This window comes from Carassius gibelio, chromosome A24 (assembly GCF_023724105.1).
Source record: "Carassius gibelio isolate Cgi1373 ecotype wild population from Czech Republic chromosome A24, carGib1.2-hapl.c, whole genome shotgun sequence".
NCBI classification, from domain to species: Eukaryota; Metazoa; Chordata; class Actinopteri; order Cypriniformes; family Cyprinidae; genus Carassius; species Carassius gibelio.
In genome coordinates, this window is record NC_068394.1 from 9,751,483 (window position 1) to 9,773,395 (window position 21,913).

General features: G+C 36.8%; 2 protein-coding genes across 2 annotated transcripts in view; both read left to right on the forward strand.

Annotated features, from left to right (window-relative positions):
* Positions 1 to 77: 77 nt before the first annotated feature.
* LOC127946607 (myeloid differentiation primary response protein MyD88) lies at positions 78 to 4,158 on the forward strand. The gene is made up of 5 exons (XM_052543289.1): positions 78 to 663; positions 1,147 to 1,269; positions 1,358 to 1,538; positions 1,921 to 2,012; positions 2,619 to 4,158. The coding sequence occupies exons 1-5, from the start codon at positions 360 to 362 to the stop codon at positions 2,771 to 2,773; spliced, it is 855 nt and encodes a 284-aa protein (XP_052399249.1). The 5' UTR covers positions 78 to 359; the 3' UTR covers positions 2,774 to 4,158.
* A 1,596-nt stretch (positions 4,159 to 5,754) lies between these two features.
* The window catches only part of LOC127946339 (serine/threonine-protein kinase OSR1), a 45,927-nt gene continuing 29,768 nt past the window's right edge, over positions 5,755 to 21,913 (forward strand). The window contains exons 1-2 of the mRNA XM_052542852.1: positions 5,755 to 5,996; positions 21,779 to 21,891. Of these exons, the coding sequence (XP_052398812.1) occupies positions 5,927 to 5,996; positions 21,779 to 21,891 (183 nt within the window). The 5' untranslated portion in view covers positions 5,755 to 5,926. The remainder of the gene's footprint in view (positions 5,997 to 21,778; positions 21,892 to 21,913) is intronic.

Below are 21,913 nucleotides of genomic sequence, written 5' to 3' on the forward strand. Positions count from 1 at the left end.
CGTTGCGGAAATTGCCCATATTTGGTGTTGGGGCTGTGCTTTTGTAAGCAGATCTGAGATCAGTGTTCTGAGACACCGATCATGAATGCAAACCTCGCGCGCTCACGACTCCATTGGGTGTAGATGTATTTCGTCATTTCTCTGACTCACGTTTTTTTGCGATCATTTCCTCAGTCTTCGCAGTTGTTTAGAGAACGTTTTACAGTTCGTGATATTTTTGTTGTTGTTTCTTTCAGTTTAACGGTAGCGTCAGAAAATGTCACCTTAAGATATTTACCTTTTCGTATCACATTCTCTTCTCGAGTTAAACGCGGAGATTAACAACTTGAGTTGGGTAACCGTGAGATTTGGCCATAAATATGGCATCTAAATTAAGTATAGACTATGAGGCGATTCCAGTAACAGCTTTAAACTGCAATTTCCGAAAGAAACTGGGGCTGTACTTGAATCCAACAAACGCGGTGGCAGCAGACTGGAGGACAGTCGCCGAGATGATGGACTATACCTACCTGGAGATCAAAAACTTCGAGAAAAGAGAGTATCCCTTTGAAAAGGTCTTAACGGAGTGGGAAACTCGTCCAGAGGCAACAGTGGCTAATTTACTGTCGATTTTAGAAAAAGCGGAAAGGAAAGATGTCATATCAGACCTCAAAGACATTATAGGTAACGCAATGTCACCCACGTTTTATTTATATTATACGAGTGATATGTAAATACACATTAAAAACTTATTTAGTATTATTACTGTTTTTATTAATGCTTTATAAATCTGATCATCTGATCATCATGTCAGTAAAAAAAAAAAAAAATGCATTCACTAAAGGAGAATTGAACAGAAAGGAACACAGAATTAACTCCCAGGTAGAAAAATGAGTAAGAAATGTCACATTTTATTGCAATTCTTGTCCACTTATTAAAACAAAAGTAGTCTATTATTGCTTTTCTTTCTTCTTCTTTTTTTTTAAATAACGTATCCAACCACCAAAAAAAGAAAAAAAAAAAATTCTAAAAAGCATTACTGAGAAAAGAATGATTAATTCTGAGAACAGGAGAAAGTGACCATCTGTGAAATGGCTTTCATTATTTCGGACGAGAGAGAAGATCTCTAGCTAAGTGCTGTTGTATGTTGATGGTGTTTGTGCACAGATGATGACTGCAGGAAGTATTTGGAAAGACAGCTCAGGAAGCCTGTCCAGGTCCCAGTGGTGGACAGCTGTGGGCCGCGCACACAGGAGCTAGAAGGCATCACGCTGTGTGATGATCCACAAGGTGAGTTTTTCTCTGTTCTGTCTGAATACACTGCGTGGAGTTAGCTCAATAGCAGAGTGCCAACCTAATCATTGTCTTCACTGGACAGGACTAACACCGGAGACCTTTGATGCATTCATCTGCTATTGTAAGAATGACTTCCAGTTTGTGCATGAGATGATCAAACAGTTGGAACAGACTGAATACAACCTGAAGCTGTGTGTCTTTGACCGAGACGTCCTTCCTGGCACATGTGTGTGGACCATCACCAGTGAGCTCATAGAAAAAAGGCAAGTTGATTGGGGTTATTTTTCATTCAATGCTCATTTAAGTTAATCTTTAAAAAGAATATACAATAATAATAATAATAATTTAAAAACACTTTTAATTGTGATATTTAGCAAATATCCAAAGAACATCCTTTCTTCATACTGTACATAACATTGCCTTTATTTATATATTTATTTTGAATTTGTTCGTACATAAATCGCATGTAATAATATAAGTCATTTATTGTTCATGCTTTTGGTATTGGCCAGCAAAATTTAAATTTCTGTGCATCCCTAGTTATTATTATTACATGCATTTTATGCATTTGTAAATTCTTGATGAATTGTCAGATATCTTTACATGTTTGTAATCAGTTGTAATGACTTATTTTTTGTCTTTTAGGTGCAAAAGGATGGTGGTGGTCATTTCTGATGACTATCTGGACAGTGATGCATGTGATTTTCAGACTAAGTTTGCACTCAGCCTTTGCCCAGGTACAGCATTTTTCTTATTTATTTGAGTTGCATTGCCTTTTTTTTTTATTATTAGCTAATTTGGGCCCAAGCACTGTTCGAAGGCTCTTCTAAGATTTTTGTTAAGGTTTTTGTTTTTGAGACACTTAACGCACTTAAACCTGAAATTTGGAATGCACTCCAGAGCACTCTGTACATATCTAGTTCCCATCCATCTTCTTTCACCCTGATATTCAGAAACTCCAACCAACAGGAAGTTTATATGTTCATGCCTAAATGTGCAATATCATTAGATATATTTTATAGGCTAAAAAGGATTCATTTTCTATTGTCAATAGTGTAGCGTAGTATAATGCACAACTCAAACAACAGTCACTTTCTAAATCAAATTCACATGACCAGCTTGAAAATGAATTACATTTGCATGGGTAACTTTTTCACCCTTACCTGAAACTCCCAAACACACAGATTTCTCTAAAGTATATATCAGCATTGAACAGTTATATCGGTTTTGCCATGGTAAAGCAATACATCTTGAGTGATTTAAAGCAAACTTGAGCTAATGTTTGGTCAAGGAGGCTGTGAAGTTCCTAATATATAACAGTTTGACTTTTGTCTCTGCTGCAGGAGCTCGCTCTAAACGTCTAATCCCTGTTGTCTACAAAACCATGAAGAGGCCTTTTCCCAGCATTCTCCGTTTTCTGACCATCTGTGATTACACCAGACCCTGCACACAGGCCTGGTTCTGGACCCGGCTGGCCAAGGCACTCTCACTGCCCTGATCCTTTCAATAGACACTGTTAAATGGGTCATGAACTGCCTTTTCTTCATTTTGTACTGTTCTCTGAGGTCCACTTATAATGTTATCAAGATTTTTACATCAAAAAAACCATAATCATTTGGAAGTAATAGGCTATTTTCTGTTCTGTTATGACCCCCTCATCGGATCGCTCTGTTTGAATGGGTGTGGGTTTGGCAGATTCTAGACTCGGGAGTAAACACCCACTGCTATGATTGGCTAACAGTTGTATGTGTATGTTTGACAGCCTACACCCTTCACAGATGGACACTGTTGTGATTTAGGTTAAAAATGCATAAATCGCTACATAACAAACGTTCTGTTTAACAGACAGAGCAAAAGTGACCACGTAATAAAAACACTTCTGTGTTGCAATGTTACTGTCGGATCCAATATAGTCGCCACAGCATCATCGTTTCGGTTTCAGTGTTTATGAAAATCCTGCGTCGAATTGTGGCAAGTTCTTACAGACGTGGACTGGAACATTAAAAATAAAGTTCATCCACTCTTTCCTAATGTTGGGATCAGGAGGAAGGCAGTGCAAAGACTGTGTTTTTCCGCAACTTGGCACTGCACAGCGTCTTGTTGTTTTCGGAGTCCTCTTTATCATTTGGTTTCAGTGTAAACCTGCATTTGCCTCTCTCGTTATTTACACTACATGTGCAAATCGGTGGGCGGGGCTAAAGAGGCAGTGATGTAGCAGCAGGCGCTGATCTTCTTCTGTGGAGGTGTTACATCATAAAGTGCAACATTCCACAGCCTGCCATTTTGGCAGATTGGGTTCAATTTAAGCTGTTTTTAGATTACAGGATGTTTTTTTATAGTACAATGTCCTCTTATATGCCAAAATAGCAAGGGAATTTAGATTTCTCAGTTCATGACCCCTTCAGAGGTTTACTGTTCAGTCATCACTGGGTAATACTGTTCTCTACGGAGGATTAAGGGAAAATACCTTGTGAATTTCGCTTGCTTGGGAGAGTTTCTCAGACTCTGTAGTGAGTCCAGCTTATGAACATTTCAAGAAAGGTACTTTTTGTAGTATTTACATCAAATAAGTCTGCCTTAATCAAAAGGTTGCTCAGCTTTCCAAAGCAAATCCCTACAAATGGTTTCTCACGTAGTTTCTTTCTTGTCTTGTGTTCAGTGTGTACAAGTGTGTTTATTTGTGCTATTTTTAGCAAGAGTGTCTGTATGTGAAATCTAAATGTGCATAATCAGTCAGCTATTTGCTCCTGTTGATTGAAGCTTCTTGGTGTGGTGTATGTAGTACTATGGGCACATAAGAAACACTTGCTCTGATGTTTTAATGCACTTTTACTTTGTCTTACATACTGGCAATGTTTTGTGTTATAAAATATTTGAAATATATTTGTGTGTATGTTATGTTTAACATGACATAACATGTTTAACTCTTTGCCATGAACATTATCACTCAGCCTTTTTTGGTAAGTTGGCCAGCTTAATACAGATTTCCAGATCTGCATTTATTTCGGTCACACAGTCATGGTTGGTTGTTTGTTTCGTTTTCAGTACCTCAGTCCTCCTCAGATCCCATGATGAGAATCACATGATGCTCATCAATCAGATATTGTTTTATCTGAAAACAACAGAACTTTTTTTATCGTTTTTACAGTTTAGACAGCATTATACAGATGAATATTGGGTGCTATGTATATGGCATTAATGGTTATTCAAATGCGTATTCATATGTTTGTAGATCAAGCTGCCACACTTACCACACTTCCTGTTAGTTTAGTGGAAACCGTTTCAGCTGAAGCAGTGAGAATTTCTTATAAAAACATCTAAAGCTGATTAGAAAAACAACTGCCCCTCGTTGCAACCATCCCTGCTCTCCCCTACTTTTTGAGCTGCTACCTAAAAACTGACAACTGAACCGACCGTGAAGCACAGCGGATGAAAAATTACTATATATAATATCATAAAACTCTAGTGAGTTTTTGCCATGTCCCTTGATGCAATGCACTTCTAACATGGAATTTATTAAAGCATTCTTGTGAATATTGTAATTATCCAGTTTCACTTTCCATTCTAATCTTTTGTAAAATCCCTTGCCTTTAACTCACAACAGTTGCCCAGTGACATCATCCTCCAGGAAGTGACAAGCATTAGCATAGGTTTTGATCACTGATCTATAATAGAGAACATTATATAGATCAGTGGTTTTGATTAATTCTGTGACGTTTTATTGGTTTGTCACAACATTCATGAATTTACAGAAATTATGAAAATCACAAAGGGTGGTTTTAAATAAATGAATGACAAAATGATGTATATATTCGATTAGAAATGACTAACTTTAGTGTTGTGTTTCCATAATAAAGTTGTAATTAAAAGAAATTATTAAGTTAGGGTTAGGGTTAGGTAAGTTTGACTTCCAGAATTAATTTACAGGAATACTTTGTGAAGAATGGCCCATGTTCTGTTTATTCCACGAGATGGCAGTGTTATAAACGTTAAAAAAAATTAGCAGTGGTCACAATGCATTTTATTACAACATATAAAAAAATGTTTAATGAAACTAACTAGGGCTGATTTGTCACCGGTTACTTAAGGCAATAATTTGTGAATGTGAATGTACGAATTAGGTTAGAGGTTATGTACCTTACAGTACTACATATACGTTAAAATTGTTTAAATCTCCCAGTTTATGTGCAGAACGAAACTCATAAAATACAATTAACGCTCCTTGAATATTATTTATTTCAAATATGGGTCTTATATAATTTCTACTAAATAAAATTATAGTTGTACATTTATTGTTAATACTGCAAAATCATGTTACTAAAAATCTTTTTTTTTTTTTTTTTTTTGAGTATTATTAACTAATAACTAAGATATTTCGGTAATAATGCTAATTATTAGTGGGTAACTAATTAATATTACACACTCAAGATGGCTGACAATCGCGTCCGTCAGTGTGTAGGAATGTGGTGGGCGGGGCTTTTGGCGCTAGTGGCAAAGTTTGGGAATGATAGAGGCGGTTGAAGATAATCGCAGAGAGGAGCTGGAATGCTACTGCTTTGCGGATTACACTAACATTTACACGTTGTTTTCTGTGAGCACTCATCTCTACTGCTTGGATTCAGCAGGATCTAAAGGAACGCAATCCTGAGACATGTCGGAGGACCTGAGCTCTCAACCCTGGTCCATCAACAAGGATGACTATGAGCTGCAGGAGGTGATCGGTGAGTGTGCGCCTTCTGTGAGAGCCGGTGAATACATGGCACGGTGTGATTCCATTAATAAGTCGAGTTCCTACTGCAAACGCTGCGTTAAAAGAAGTTGGGCTTGTTGCTTGTTGCTGTTCAGGGTAACGTTAGGTTGTGTGAAGCTTTAAATTAAATTTGAACCGGGGTTTAGAGTTTTGGATTTCAGCGCTCAGAAATTCTAATGAGTTAAGCTGGTGTCTGCAAAAGACTCGAACCTCCACTTCAGTTGTCAAGCCTGTCACGTGTACAAACTTCAACTTCTCTCTCTCTCTCTCTCTCTCTCGCTCTCTCTCTCTCTCTCTGTGAGCATATCACTACCGTGAAACTGAATTTCAGAATGTATAGAGGAAGTTTATTCCCCCTCACTTAAATATGCAGTTGATAGTATTTGAAAAATAGTTGTACATAAAATATGGTTTGCATTTCAGACTGCCACAAAACAACAACATTATTCTGTACTCGACAACGCCTTACTGCTGATAAGCCCGAACACGTGTAGAAACGCTCCTTCAGTAATGACAGCCTTCTCTTTTTCTTCTTTAGATATTTTTAATATCTGCCATTTATTTATATATATATATATATATATATATATATATATATATATATATATATATATATATATATATATATATATATATATATGTATGTATATGTATATGTATGTATATGTATATGTATGTATATGTATATGTATGTATATGTATATGTATGTATATGTATATGTATATGTATATATGTATGTATGTATATGTATATATGTATGTATATGATATATATATATATATATATATATATATATATATATATATATATATATATATATATATATATCATATAAATACACCCACACACAACATTGTACAATCTATAACGCAGGTACCGCCCACTTTTCTGCTAGTTTAGAAAAACTTACTTAATGCTCCGCATAGTCTGCTTAATTTAGAAACGAGTCAAATGTCTGACCCGTGAGGAAGAACCCCCTTTTTCATTGTGGGCCTCAAAAACTCAGAGACTGTACTGTACAACACATATACTGTCATAAACCAGGCTTCATTTTGTCGCGTGTATGCGCAGACCCTTTACAAACCTCTGTAACATGTAGGCTAGTATATACAATATTTGAGTTTATATATATATATATATATATATATATATATATATATATATATATATATATATATACATACATGCTTACATACATGTGCTGGTCAATTAGAATATCATCAAAAAGTTGATTTCACTAATTCCATTCAAAAATTTAAACTTGTATATTATATTAATTCATTACACACAGACTGATATATTTCAAATGTTTATTTCTTTAAATTTTGATGATTATAACTGACAACTAAGGAAAGTGCCAAATTCAGTATCTCATAAAATTAGAATATTACTTAAGACTAATACAAAGAAAGGATTTTTAGAAATCTTGGCCAACTGAAAAGTATGAAAAGTACGATCACTGACTGTGGAAACTTTACACTGCACCTCAAGCAACGTGGATTGTGTGCCTCTCCTCTCTTCCTCCAGACTCTGGCACCCTGATTTCCAAAGGAAATGCAAAATTTACTTTCATCAGAGAAAATAACTTTGGACCACTCAGCAGCAGTCCAGTACTTTTTGTCTTTAGACTCTTCTGATGCTGTCTGTTGTTCGAGAGATGCTTCACACAAGGAATGCGACAGCTGAAAACCATGTTTTGGATATGTCTGTGCGTTGTGGTTCTTGAAGCACTGACTCCAGCTCCAGAAAATTTGAATATTGTGAAAAGGTTCAATATTGAAGACACCTGGTGCCACACTCCAATCAGCTAATTAACTCAGAACACCTTTAAATGGTCCCTCAGTCTAGTTCTGTAGGCTACACAATCACGGGGAAGACTGTTGACTTGAATGTTGTCCTAAAGATGACCATTGACACCTTGTGCACGACACAAAAGGTCCTTGCAAAAGAGGCTGGCTGTTCACAGAGCTCTGTGTCCAAGTACATTAATAGAGAAGCGAAGGGAAGGAAAAGATGTGGTAGAAAAAAAAGTGTACTAGCAATAGGAATAACTGCACCCTGGAGAGGATCGTGAAACAAAAATCATTCAAAAATGTGGGGGAGATTCACAAAAAGTGGACTGCAGCTGGAGTCAGTGCTTCAAGAAATTGCTGTCGCAATCCTTGTGTCAAGCATCTCTCGAACAACAGACAGCATCAGAAGCGTCTAAAGACAAAAAGTACTGGACTGCTGCTGAGTGGTCCAAAGTTATTTTCTCTGATGAAAGTAAATTTTGCATTTCCTTTGGAAATCAGGGTGCCAGAGTCTGGAGGAAGAGAGGAGAGGCACACAATCCACGTTGCTTGAGGTGCAGTGTAAAGTTTCCACAGTCAGTGATCATACTTTTCATACTTTTCAGTTGGCCAAGATTTCTAAAAATCCTTTCTTTGTATTAGTCTTAAGTAATATTCTAATTTTATGAGACACTGAATTTGGGATTTTCCTTAGTTGTCAGTTATAATCATCAAAATTAAAAGAAATAAACTTTTATCAGTATATATATAGTATATATCAGTATATATCAGTCTGTGTGTAATGAATGAACATAATATACAAGTTTCACTTTTTGAAATGTAATATTACTGTTAGCAGTAGACTTTAAAAAAAACAAAAAAGAAAAAAAGAAAAAAAATCCAAACATTGGACTAATCTATTCACAGTGCCCTCCATAAGTATTGGAACAGTAAAGACAAAATTGTTCTGTTTGCTGTGGAGTCAAGAAATCTGTAAAAACAGAATGTAAAATTGTATTATTGGGTGATTCAACACAAGGATGTTTTACCAGCTAAGAAGACCAGCACTTTTAGAGTTTCATCTCCCTTTCTGATGTGAGCATAAGTATTGGAACAGTTTCCTCACAGGTCTTTCTAAGGGATCAGATGTGTCCTGTTACATTAATTCTTCAGATGTTAAAATCATAATGAACGTGATATTGCATAGCTTGTCAGTGATCTATGGCTCTGTCTATTAAGTGCTGCTCCATTTGAAATCAGGTGATGGCGACTTAGCGGTAATCACGGAAACAAATTTACTGACTAGATGCGCATGATCATATTGTTAGATATATCACCCATGGTAAAACATGTATGTGTCGAAAGACCTAATAATAAAATGTGAAATTCTGTAGTTTTGTCGCATATTCATCTTTTAATCATATTTGCAAATATCTTGACTCCACAGCAGAGAAAGCAATTGTGTCTTTACTGTTTCAATACTTAAGGACGGGCACTGTACATACATAGTAATAAATTCATAGCTTGTGCTATTAATTAATCTTTTTCCTCTATGTATAGGGATTTGGTAGCATTTTTGTATGATCTTTTTAAATTTTTTTATTTTAGCTAGCAAACAAAGTAAATTTGTGTAGCTTAGTGAGTAAAGTTTGGATCTGAGGACTGAAAGGTTAAAGGAGGGATGCACTGAACAAGATATTTAACACTAGGTTTCTCCAGAGGTACATTTCTGTAATAATAAATGCACCATATGGGCTTTACAGAGTCCACCACCCCCTTGTTTTGTGGCCATAAAGACAGTTATATGCTGTCATTCTTTTTGATGATCCATGGCTCTGTCCATAGAGTGCGTTTTACAGCCAGTCAGTATAAAGGCACCACAGAGCTTCTCCAAATCTGCTTTCTAGCTATGATCTACTCCCATGTTTAACTCTCTTCATTCTCTGACCGCTTTATTGCCTGTATTGTTTTGGTTACTGGTTGATTGAATCTCGTAACATTGGAGGGTGTTAGCATGAGATTACCTCAATCTGCAGTCACACGAGTGCTGGAAGAATCATCTTATACCTGCCATATTTCTTTCGAGGACTTTAGACCCCAAAGGAAGGTTTTCAGCACTGCGTTTTAGGTGTTTCATGTTTTGACAAGGTTTTACTAGTTTTCAAAGCTGTAAAGCTCTCGCCAGAATAACTAATGCTGTGTGCAAACATTTTTTTTGTATTACATGAGGGGAATTAACTGAGGTTAATGTGCCCCATCCAATAGTTTTATATTTTCAAAATACTCATTAAAAATAGGGTTAGAGTACTCTACTAATACTTTTTAAACAAAAGACTAAAATTATGATTTTGGTAATTACTTGCCTTTCTTGGAAAAAACATTTTTACAAATTAATATATATATATATATATATATATATATATATATATATATATATATATATATATATATATATATGTGTGTGTAATTTAATATAAATTAAAAGAAAAAAGCTATGTTTTTTAAAAAGTTAATATATTTATATAAATTAAAATTTTGATTAATTGTGACAACATAAGATGGAATATACTAATGATAATTATATGTATATAATGATGATAATATGATATACTGTACTTGACAGTGACCCAATTTTGCAACAAATAGAAATGTTTTTCCTTTAAAGCACTGTGCATTAGGGCCTAGCCTGTGTCTAACCATGTGTACGTGTGTGAGAAAGATACAGAGACTGGTCAAACCTGTCTGCCGTGCCTCCTCATTTGACTCATCAGCTATAAAGTACCCCACGCCTTGAACATTTCAACTCGTGGAGGAAAAATATCTAATCTTTCATGCTTTACGTATTTAAATTCACAAGAATTACTATTATGTATCAGTTTCAGTTCAAATGTAGCCTTAGTCTGGACTTGTCTTTAAATAAGTCTTTTTTTCTTTTTAAAGATTTTAAGCACCAGTATAAAGACCTAAAAGTTTCCAGTTTGTTTTCCGTAAGCTGTAGTTTCCTCAAAAGATTTAGTTATTATCCTCCAATTCTTGAAAAGACTGTTGTGCCCTCTAGCATTCACCTTCAGAATTGCTTCTTTGTTGAAACCCGGCATGTGACGTGACATGCCAGAACTGGAGTTTCATGCTAGAGGCGCAGTTTGATTGTAGAGCTTCTGGATTTCAAGTTTAAGGTTGGACACCTTAAGCTTCAGTGCTCTTGGTTTTTTGTGTTGCTGTAATCATAATGTACTTTAATCACAGTAAAAGTTATTTTTCTTTTGAGCTCGATCTGAGAACTGGAGAACTCAAAAGGTTTGTGAGCGAACACAAAATGGATTTGCAGGGCCGAAATCATTGACTAACAGTGATGTTTAATTAATGCATCCCCAGTCTTCTCAAACAAGTGTTTAACTGTCACTGTTTCATTTGTCTTTTTGTGCACATAACATGGATGAGCTACAACAGGTAAACATGTCAACTGTGTGGAGGGACGCTAGGACTGGTTTGAAAATGTTGATTTCTCAATCTTTATAATACTTTTTGCATACATTAATTCCTTTGTTTAACTGTTCTATCTGATTATTAGACAGACTTCTATCCGTATTAGGCAAAACTGTTAACGACGGCGAAAATTTGTCGATGTTTGAAAAATGCCAAATATCCGGTAATATATCAATCGACTGTTTCTGCAACTGGCTCCAGAAAAGCTAGCACTGAACCGCACACATTTTCATCAGAAAATGTAGAAGTGTAGTGATATTAATAATTTCCACTTCAAATTTTTAATAAGCAGCGATAATTATATATTGTATAATTAGATAATTATATTGTTTATCTCTCTGTTGTAATCATAAGAAGATTTCACCTTTCCTTATATGCAAGGATTAAAGCCTACTGTTGGTGATAGTCAGGTGACTATTGGAACAGTAAATTCACAGGTCTTCCTAAGTGTTCAGTATTAAAAGCAGGGAATATGTCTTATTAGTTATATCCATTGCTTCTGCATTCTAAGTCTTGCATTCAATGATGACACACGCAAACCAGGGTAAAGATGAGGAAGCTGACTCTGAAAGATAAGCAAGCAATTTAGATGCTAAAAGAAAAGAGGAAGTCAATTAGAACTATAGAAAAACAAAGGGCATGGAGAAATCAAGAGTTTGGAAACTACCGGCGACATCAGCAACCAACGATGACCTGATCGGCTGAGAAAAACAACAGTAGTTGATGACAGACAAATCATAAAAGTTGTGAAAATGAACCCTAAAATACATCCGTACGTCTTTCCATCTACAGTCCGCAGGAGAATTTGACACCGAATTACAGAGGCTACACAGCAAGATGCTAAACTCTGATCAGCACCAAAAATAGAAATGCAAGATTCTTCACAAATGTGAGCCAGTAGAGTTTTGGACTTGATGGGCCGATGAGATAAAGATGAACCTTTGTCTAAGTGATTGGAAAGTAAAAGTGTGGAGAGAAAAAAGGGAACTGCAAATGATCATAAGCATACAAGCCCATCCGTAAAGCTTGGTGGAGGTGGTGTCATGGTATGGGCATGCATGGCTGTCTCTAGAACAGGACCTTCATTTTAATGATGGCAATAGCAGAATTTATTTGGAAGGGTTCAAAGTCACCTTGGCTACCAATATTCAAGACAATGCCACCAAACTCATTAGAAAGCACTTCATATTGTATCAGGACAATGACCCAAAACACCCTGCCAGTTCAGTCAAGGGCTTTATCAGGGCAAAGAAATGTAAAGTCTTAGATTGCCCAAATCAATCTCCAGATTTAAATCTGATTGAACATTAATTTCACCAGCTGAGGAGGAGACTAAAGTAAGAAACTCCCCAAAACAAACAACAGTTGGATTTGGCTGCATTTAAAGGCTGGAGAAAAGCATTTAAGATCATAAGACCAAGAGTCTGGTGATGTCTATGGGTTGCAGACTCACTGATCTGATTGCATGGGAGGCAGGGATCTGCAACTAAATATTAGCTTTTAATCTTTTACATCTGCCTTAAATTCAGCTGTTCCAATAGCCGATATAGTCGATATGATTTTTTTAATTATTATTTTTTAATATTTAAGAAATCTGAAATCATTTGACAATGGAATAAAAAGATAATGTGTAAAAGGAGCATGCTTATACTTTAGATGACAGTATTTTTCACAAATAAATATTTAATACAAAGGTAATTAAAAAGTAAGTTATCGCTGTACCCAACAGGGCACTCCGTATTCTGTGAAGTTTGTGTGCACTGGGAATCATATTTTTCAAATAAAGCCAATAAAACACTTGTTTTACATACAGCACACAGTGTATGTAGTATACACTATACACATTATGTTTCATCTACTGAAACTGAGCTGATGGCACATGTTCTTTCCATTTAAAAGCATGACTTTTTGAATGGAGTTAAAATTAGTCCGTGTTTCCTTTTGTCTTTCAACCAAGGATAGGTTTGTCTGATTCGTTTTGACCCTGTTACTATTGATTACAGACAAAGTGTTGCTTTAACTGGATCCCATTGTATTAAACCATAAAGTCCAGGAGGATTCCCCATGTACTTCTGTTTCTTCACTCTCCTCTGGAAAGTTCACCATGTGTGGGTGTGAGTTTGGAGCACACTCAGCAGAACCATTGTATTTGTATCTTCCCAGGGCATTTGGAGTTTTGTTATTGCACTGATCGTAGCTGTTCTTTCCACCTCAGAGAGCCGAGTCTCCATCTGAGTCTCACTGGATGGAAGTCAGACCCATGGAAAAGGGACCATGCTCAATTTCTCTGATCTAGACTGGAAATGTTTGATTATTGTTGTTGGAAATGTCTGTAATGTAAAACAGAAGCTGGGTTTATCACTGTTGACTGAAATTCCCTTTGCTTATAAATAATCGCATATATATATATATATATATATATATATATATATATATATATATATATATATATATATAGTTGGGTAATTTGATTCAAACTGTCAACTCCTGAGTTTGTCAATGTTTTTTGAATGATTAATTAAAAGGACCAGTTAAAAAGGGTCATTAACTCCTGAATTGATTCCAGAGTTATTTTCTTCACTGGTCATTCTTTAAGCTTATGGTTCTGTAAAAAGAGCCAATTCATAGGAGTCTTTTGTTCATGAATCAGACTAAACCGGTTGCACTACATGTTTTTGAATCACTTAAAATGAACCAGCTCATTTGAGACATTTTCTTCATGAATTGACCTTTGCTGGTTGTATTGTGTTTGCTTCAGATTTAGTTAAAAGGACCAGTTCAGATGAGTCATTTCTTTGTGAGTCCGGCTGCGCTGGTTGTGTTGTATGTTTTAAATTCACTAAAAAGAACCAATTAATATCTGACTTCACTGATCGTTTTTGTAATTAGTCTTGATTCACTAAAAGAAGCGGTTCAAATGGTAAATTTTTTTGTGAATCAGGCTTTATTGGTTGCACTGCACGTTTTTGAATGTCTTAAGCTCCTATGAGACATTTTCTTCATTAATTGGACAATGCTTGTTGTATTTAGTTTGCTTTAGATTGAGTTCAAAAAGAACCAGTTCATTTTTGTTTGTGAGTCAGGCTGCACTGGTTGGTTTTTTTTGTTTTTGATTCAGAAATAACCATTTCATACGAGTCATTTTCTTCATGAATCTAATTACAGTGTGCATGTGCTTATGATATGATTAACTAAAATTAACCAGTTCATATGAGTCATTTGTTTGTGAATCAGGCTTCATTGGTTGCACTGCACATTTTTGAATGTCTTAACTTAAGCTCATGTGAGACATTTTTCTTCGTGAATCTGATTAAATTGGTTGTGCATGTGCTTATGTTTTAGATTCACTAAGAAGAACCAGTTTATATGAGTCACTTTGTTCAGTAGTTGGACTACACTGATTGTGCTATATGTTTTTGAGTGCAATTGTTCATATGAGTGATTTCTTCTTCAGTTAGAGTGCTTTAGATTCATTAAAAAGGATACAGTCATTTTCTTTGTTAATTGCACTAGGTTACCCTTTTGATTCATTACAAATAACCATTTTTTGCGAGTCATTTGTTCATGAATTAGATTACAGTGGTCTAGTGTTGTCAAAAGACCCGGTACTTCGGTACCAAGTCGGTACTAAAATTTTTTAAATGTGATGGTACCAGGTTTCTTTAAGTACCGGTAGTACCGAGGTCATTTTCAAACCAGGTTCCGCACTACCGAAATTGGATTTTCACTGGTATCGGTACCGAATACTGAAATTTTTGTACCGTGACAACACTACAGTGTTCGTTATAACAGTTTTGCTGTTAAAGGGGGGGTGAAATGCTCATTTTCACTCAATATCCTGTTAATCTTGAATACCTATAGAGTAGTACTGCATCCTTCATAACTCCTAAAAGTCTTTAGTTTTATTATATTCATAAGAGAAAGATAGTCTGTACTGATTTTTCCCGGAAAAACACGAGCGCCTTGAGGCGTGACGTGTGGGCGGAGCTAAAGAATCACGAGCGCCAGTAGGCTTTTGCGTTGAGAGCGTTTGGAAGCTGTGACATTACCTTCAGGGAAAACCCATCATCCAAAACAAACCATGGCTTACAGTCAGATTCAGCCGTTTATTTATGATCCAGAATCAGATCCCGAGGCTGAAACTGAACGAGAGCAGCAGCAGCAACGACTCGCTCCGAGCGGGGCTCGAACCCGGGTCTCCGGCATGGGAGGGGACGCACTAACGAGGAGGCAGAGATATTTGAAGCAGTTTTACTCACCGCCTGCGGTTCCAACACACGATCGTGAGCCTTTTTCCTTGGGATTGCATCATCCTTAAGAAATCAACGATACGCAAATCCGTCATCAAACTGGGCTTTGTTTGTAAAACAAGCATCTTCGAAATGCAGGGAACAAACAAAAACACTTGCACAACTTCCTTGATGCTCTGTAAAAATAAATTCCATCCACTGGTCCCTTAATGCTGTTTCTCTTTTGGTAATCTGTGCAGGGTTGTCTTGCCCTGGCAACCAAAAACACACTTCTTTTGTGACTTTTCGCGACGCTATCGCTCTGATCAGTGAAATGTCTGTGCTGCTCAGCCTCGCTATACAGGAGCGCGCGCTCTTCCGGCTGAAGTGCCTTAGGACCCATATAAGGAAATTCCACTCCATCTAACGTCACACAGAGCCATACTCGAAATAAACTTTCCGAAACTTGTGACAAACCGGAAGGAGTATTTTGGGAACAAAAATACTCCTTCAAACGTACAACTTAATTTTTGAAACTTTGTCCATGTTTAGCATGGGAATCCAACTCTTTAACAGTGTAAAAAACTCAGTATGCATGAAATAGCATTTCACCCCCCCCCCCCTTAAGAAAACAAGGAAATTGCAAGGTTTTTGCTAAAATCACATTTCGTCAACTTTTTCTTCAACACACTCCACTAGGGATGCTCATTTCGATTAATTTTCCCAACCGACAACCGCCGCTCGTTAATCGATTATTAACCGTTAACTGATAAGATTATAATATTGAATTGGCATTAAATACAAATAAAATTAACGCGTATCTGTGACCCTTTAAAAAAATACAAACAATTTTTTTTTCATCAAAGGGTTTATTTTAACGTGCAAAGTGCAAACAGCAGCATACAGAACAGATTTCCACGCACCTGCAGCATTTCTGACAGTGAGAGAAAAATAGAATAAAATAATACAAATTAAATACAAAATAGGCCTACACTAAATCTATATATTTTTAACTTAAATAATTAACAAATTAAGATGACAAAAAGAAAACACTGAATCCGTTTGAACGAAGCTTTCAAACCGGATTTTTTCCCGTTAGATTAAGATTTTTCGTTAAATAAAAATAGCAGCCCTACCTCAAAACCTTGTCAAATTTTTATGTAAAAAAGCAACATATCAACGTGATGTGGGGTCAGTCTGGAGCGCAACCTGTTGACAGTTAGACCCGCGGCAGAAAACACCCTCTCCGATGGGACAGATGTTTCGGGAATACACAGGTAACGTCTCGCTAGAGTGGCCAGCTTCGGGAAGCGACTTTCATTTGCTTTCCACCAGTCAAGAGGATTAATATCCAGAGAAGGAGGATCGTCTCTCATGTAGATGTCAACATCTGCTTCTGGATAATCAGTGCGTCATCTCCTGAGATCGCCGTGCATCGCATCTTCTCCCTGATAACATGGAGGGCAGAGTTTGTTGCCCTTCATCACTCGAAGCTTGTGGGTGTTTGCTTCGTAAATGTTACTGCATCGTACTTGTGCTACTGCTGTATTTTAATACGGCGCCGCATAATTTACAGGTAACTTCGTCGCCCTTTCTGTTAAAATAATCCCACAAAGTGCTTCTTTTCGCTCGCTTCATTTTGCTTCCCTTGCTCAGAAAAAAAAATCTGCAGGCATGTGTCACGGGTGTGGTTGAGCGTGCCGACGCGCTCCGTGAGTTAATAAATAAGCTATATAGTAGCCTAGGCTATTTTATTTTCGAAACCATGCAGCAAACTAAACACAAATAACCTAAAAAAAAACGTCAAACCGTTTAACTGATAGTATTAATCGGTCAAAATTTTTACTTTCGGTTAACGGTTAAACGGTCAATATGAGCATCCCTACACTCCACCAGTTGTCCAGGTGTACTCTTAGAAATCCAGTTCACCCTCAAAGCGAATCTTACACATTCCTGTGCATCAAGTGCTCTGTTAGAGCTTTTCTCTAGTGTGAAGGGCCCTGAATGTGACATGTCTCAATGTGGCCCAGAATAGTGTGAGGAATGCAAGCCAAGGAAATGTAATAAAGGGCTGGAGAGAGAAGAACAGGCTGGACAAGGTAGCACAAACAGACAACTATACGTGAAGGAACACATTTAAACCACTCTGCCTACAGTGTTTCAGATGCTGGTCTGTTGGGTCATTCACTGCAAAAGAAGTCAAATTCAACACTTTGTCCTTCACGAGCAGTCGATTTTGATTTTGATACATAAAGATGTAATACTTGTTTCTTCCAAAATGTTCCTTTCAAGTATGGTACTCCCTTTTAGACCTTTTATATACGCTGAATTATATAATTCCCCCTTCAATTTTGACACAAGTATGTTGGTGGCCAAGTGTACCATTTTATTTTCTTGACAAGTGGCTTTGAATTCAAAATAGCTAGTTAATGCGTGTTACCAGAAAGTAATTGAAAGCTATTAACCTCCTATCTCCTCTTATGAAATTAACATCCTCTCTAATGAGGGACGTCAAGTAGGGAGGACGGAGAAATGAATCATTTTTCAGACTTTATTAAACTTTATATCAGGTACAATAAGTATATTTCAGTCTCCATGCAGGAACATGTTGTCAGGCACTTTTATCTCATTTATCTTGGTAAACATTTGGCTCATGAATCAAAACCCTTGATTACAAGTGGACAGTGGATAATCAAGGAATCTACCAAACAGCATCAGTTGGTGGTTCTTTATTTACTTTTTCTAATGCTGTAACCCGGTAACATAATATTGAATGATTCGATTCAGAAACCAGTAACTGGCCTCCATAAAATCCTGTGGCTGTGATGCAAACGTGCATAGAGACGACTCGTCTGCAGTATTTTCCTTTAAATCAACCTTGAGAACTCTAACAAGCCAACAGTGCTTATTGTACCCATCACACCTGCTAAAATGACAGCTAATAACTGAACAGATGAAAGCATGTCTTTGATGTTCACATCATAAGATGTTATCAGTACTTTATTGCATTTATATAATGAAGTATTAAGGCTTTATTATATTTGTTACTGGGTTGCTAGACTGCATTTGCTGTTGTATTACTTCCTTCTGTGTGACATATTTGACGCGTTTATTGTAGACAAGAAGGAAGTTGAAAGGCACTCAACAGTCTGAGAGAGCGGTAAGACAAGATTTGGTATTTAAATGTTTGATGGACACTAACCATTTGGGGACTGTAATATTGTAAATTATAATTTTTTTAATTTGTATATATTTTAAAATATAATTTATTCCTGTGATGGAAAGCTATTATTATTATTATTATTTTTATTTTTATTTTTGTATATTACCTCTTAATATACTATTGATGATTTGGTACTGATATTTTGCACAAGAAAAAATGGCTTTATATACGTTCTCGCTGTCTTTGTTGTTCTTGGTCTTTTTGTTTTCTTTTGGCACATGCATGGGCAACTTTAGTACAGTCTTCCCTGAATCAGCCTTGACAACTGATTGTTTATTTCACAGTAGGAATTTACATATAAACTCATAATGTTAGCTCCAGCAACTCGATCTTCTTTTCTTCTGGCGAGCTCCTCTCCCTTATGTATGGCATAGGGTCTCAAATATAGCTCTAGACGCTGATTGATGAACGTTGAACATCCCGGCTGAACTGTTACTCACAGCTGAGACTTTGAGGGCCATACGGGGGACCAACATCCTGCTGCAGGCCGAACATACAGACCAGGATGTGATTAATGAAATTGCTGTCAGCACGTTTTGGTAACATTATAGCTAGACCACCTCAGATTCTTCAATGATTGTATTTTAACTAGTCAGGCCCGTCCAACACTGAAAAAGAGGGTTGTTCTTCTTCTATCAATGGTGCCCTACTGGTGCAATCAAAATGCTAAACAATAAGGGCTTTGTTATTATTAGGCCATAAGGAGTTCGGTGGATGATTAAAAATGATTAAAAACATTCCCTCTGCCTCATATCAGCACAATAATATGTCATTTATATTCTGCTCGCAGTGGAAACATACAGTTGGTGCACGCTGATTTACGAGACTAGAGTCTTGTCTTCTATTATTCAGGCCGTGTGGACCAGGATGACCTTGTGCTCTCAAGGATAACAGTCTCTAGAAGTGTCTTTCTGCTTTCTCTCTCGTGCCAGTCTGTGGTGCCATGAGCAGAACCCAATTAATGCACTCTGGAGATTAACCTCCGCATTAAAGTTGAAAGCCAAGTATAGCTCAAATCCTTTGACTTCTAGTCTTTGAGGAATTAATAGTGTTCTCTCATGAATGTCCAAAACTGCAGTGACAGAGGAATGTTTTGATTTAGCGTCAGCTCTTCTCCAGCACCTTCTCAGGGAGCAAGCGGATTGGCTGGAGATAAATGTCATTGCTTAATGAGCAATTATTTTTGTGTTAAAGTGTCTGAAAACCAATATGCAGGACCAGTCATTGATGTATTTTTGCTTTTTGACAGAGTAATAATAATTTAGCATTCATGCAGCATTAAAGGATAACCTTTATTTTTTATTTAACATAGCATTATGTATATTATAATAATAATAATAATAATAGTTGTTATTGATGGTAAAATAATTAAATTATTAATAATATTATTTATAATTTTACTTTTTGACAGTAACAGAATACATTTTTTTTATTAACAAGTATAACAATTTTAACAAAACAGCATTATGTAAATAGGTTAGTATTATTATTCATTTATTTTAGAGTTTTACGAATTTGTCATTCACACAACAGAGAAATGTCTTAACACTATGAACTTATTCATGGTTATAAATGATTATTTTTTCTTTCTATATTGTCTTAATTCAATAATTTTTTTATTATTTATGCCATAAGTTTGCATTGTCAGATTTTTATTTCCCCCTCTTGACATAGTAACGTTATTATAATTTCTTTGTCTTGTGTGTAAGAGAGTTTTTTATAACCTAATTAAAGTTACTACTCTTAAATTTGACAAATACATGACAACACGTTTGTATTTGTTTTTTAAATCCATATTTTAAGACAGCATTAGAAGTTGGGGAAAATGCAAATATATATTTACTTGACACATTTAGGGCCCTATTTTAACGATCTGAAACGCAAGTGTCAAAGCGCGAAGCGCAAGTAAGTTTGTGGGCGGGTCTCGGCGCTGTTGCTATTTTCCCGGCGGGATAAATGGCTCTTGCGCCCGGCGCAAATCTAAAATGGGTTGGTCTGAAGTAGCTTCATTATTCATAGGTGTGGTTTGGGCGAAAGGTGAAATAAACCAATCAGAGCGTCATCCAACATTCCCTTTAAGAGCAGGTGCGCAAGTTCCATTATGGATTGCTATTATTATGGCGTATTTACCAGGCGCACGCCAGGAGCGGTTCACAGCCGAGGAGACTGATGTTCTTGTAAGAGCAGTGAAAGACAGAGAAGTTGTGTTGTATGGGGATGGGAGAAACCCATCCAAAATAGCGTCGGTTAAACAGGCGTAGGAGGAAATAGCCACAATTGTTTCATCGATTTTTTTTTCCTGGTTCTTGACGGACAAACCAATTTGTCAGATGTCCTTATATACATATATGACCTCAAACAGGTCTGATCCTTAATTACTACAATTAGCCTGAATAATTTGTAAGCTAGATTTATGCCTATTTTTTCACATCTTCGTGGCACACCACAATGATTTCCGTCATCTCATGTGTTAATATTTTTTTAAGTGTAACAATTTATGATTTGCAAAAATAACTGTTGCATCTGTGTAGATTACATGAGCAAAGTGTACGCGCGTTGTGCACGCTATACATTATGGTCAAGCATGCGCCCTTAAAATAGCATAATGAACAACGCGCAACGCGCCACTGACTTTAGACTAGTTTTTTTCTGGTCAGTGGCGCAATTGTTTAATGGAACAGCAAAATAGCACCAGGGATTGTTTGCGCCGGAACACGCCTCCTTTTTTGTGCTGAACCGCCCAGGGAGCGCAAGTTCATTCACTAGTTTAGCGACGTGCTTCTGTGGAGGGAAAAGCGCGCTTTGCGCAGGTGCAAAATAGGAATGACACATGCGTCGGTGTACAAAGTCAATTGCGCTGGGTGCAAGATAGGGCCCTATGTCACTTTAAGCCATAGATGTAACGTTTTATGGATTACGGTTTGATGTGCCTGGGGTGTTCAGGGGGCGGTTTGTTCCTCTTCATTCTTCTGTTTTTCCTGACTTCATGTCCCATGCAGCTCCTGATTTACTCAGTTTAACGTGCATTCTTGTGTATTGTAGGAAGCGGTGCTACGGCTGTGGTCCAGGCTGCCTACTGTGTGCCCAGGAAGGAGAAGGTCGCCATCAAACGCATCAATCTGGAAAAATGCCAGACCAGCATGGACGAGCTCCTGGTATTGAACCTGCTTCCACGTA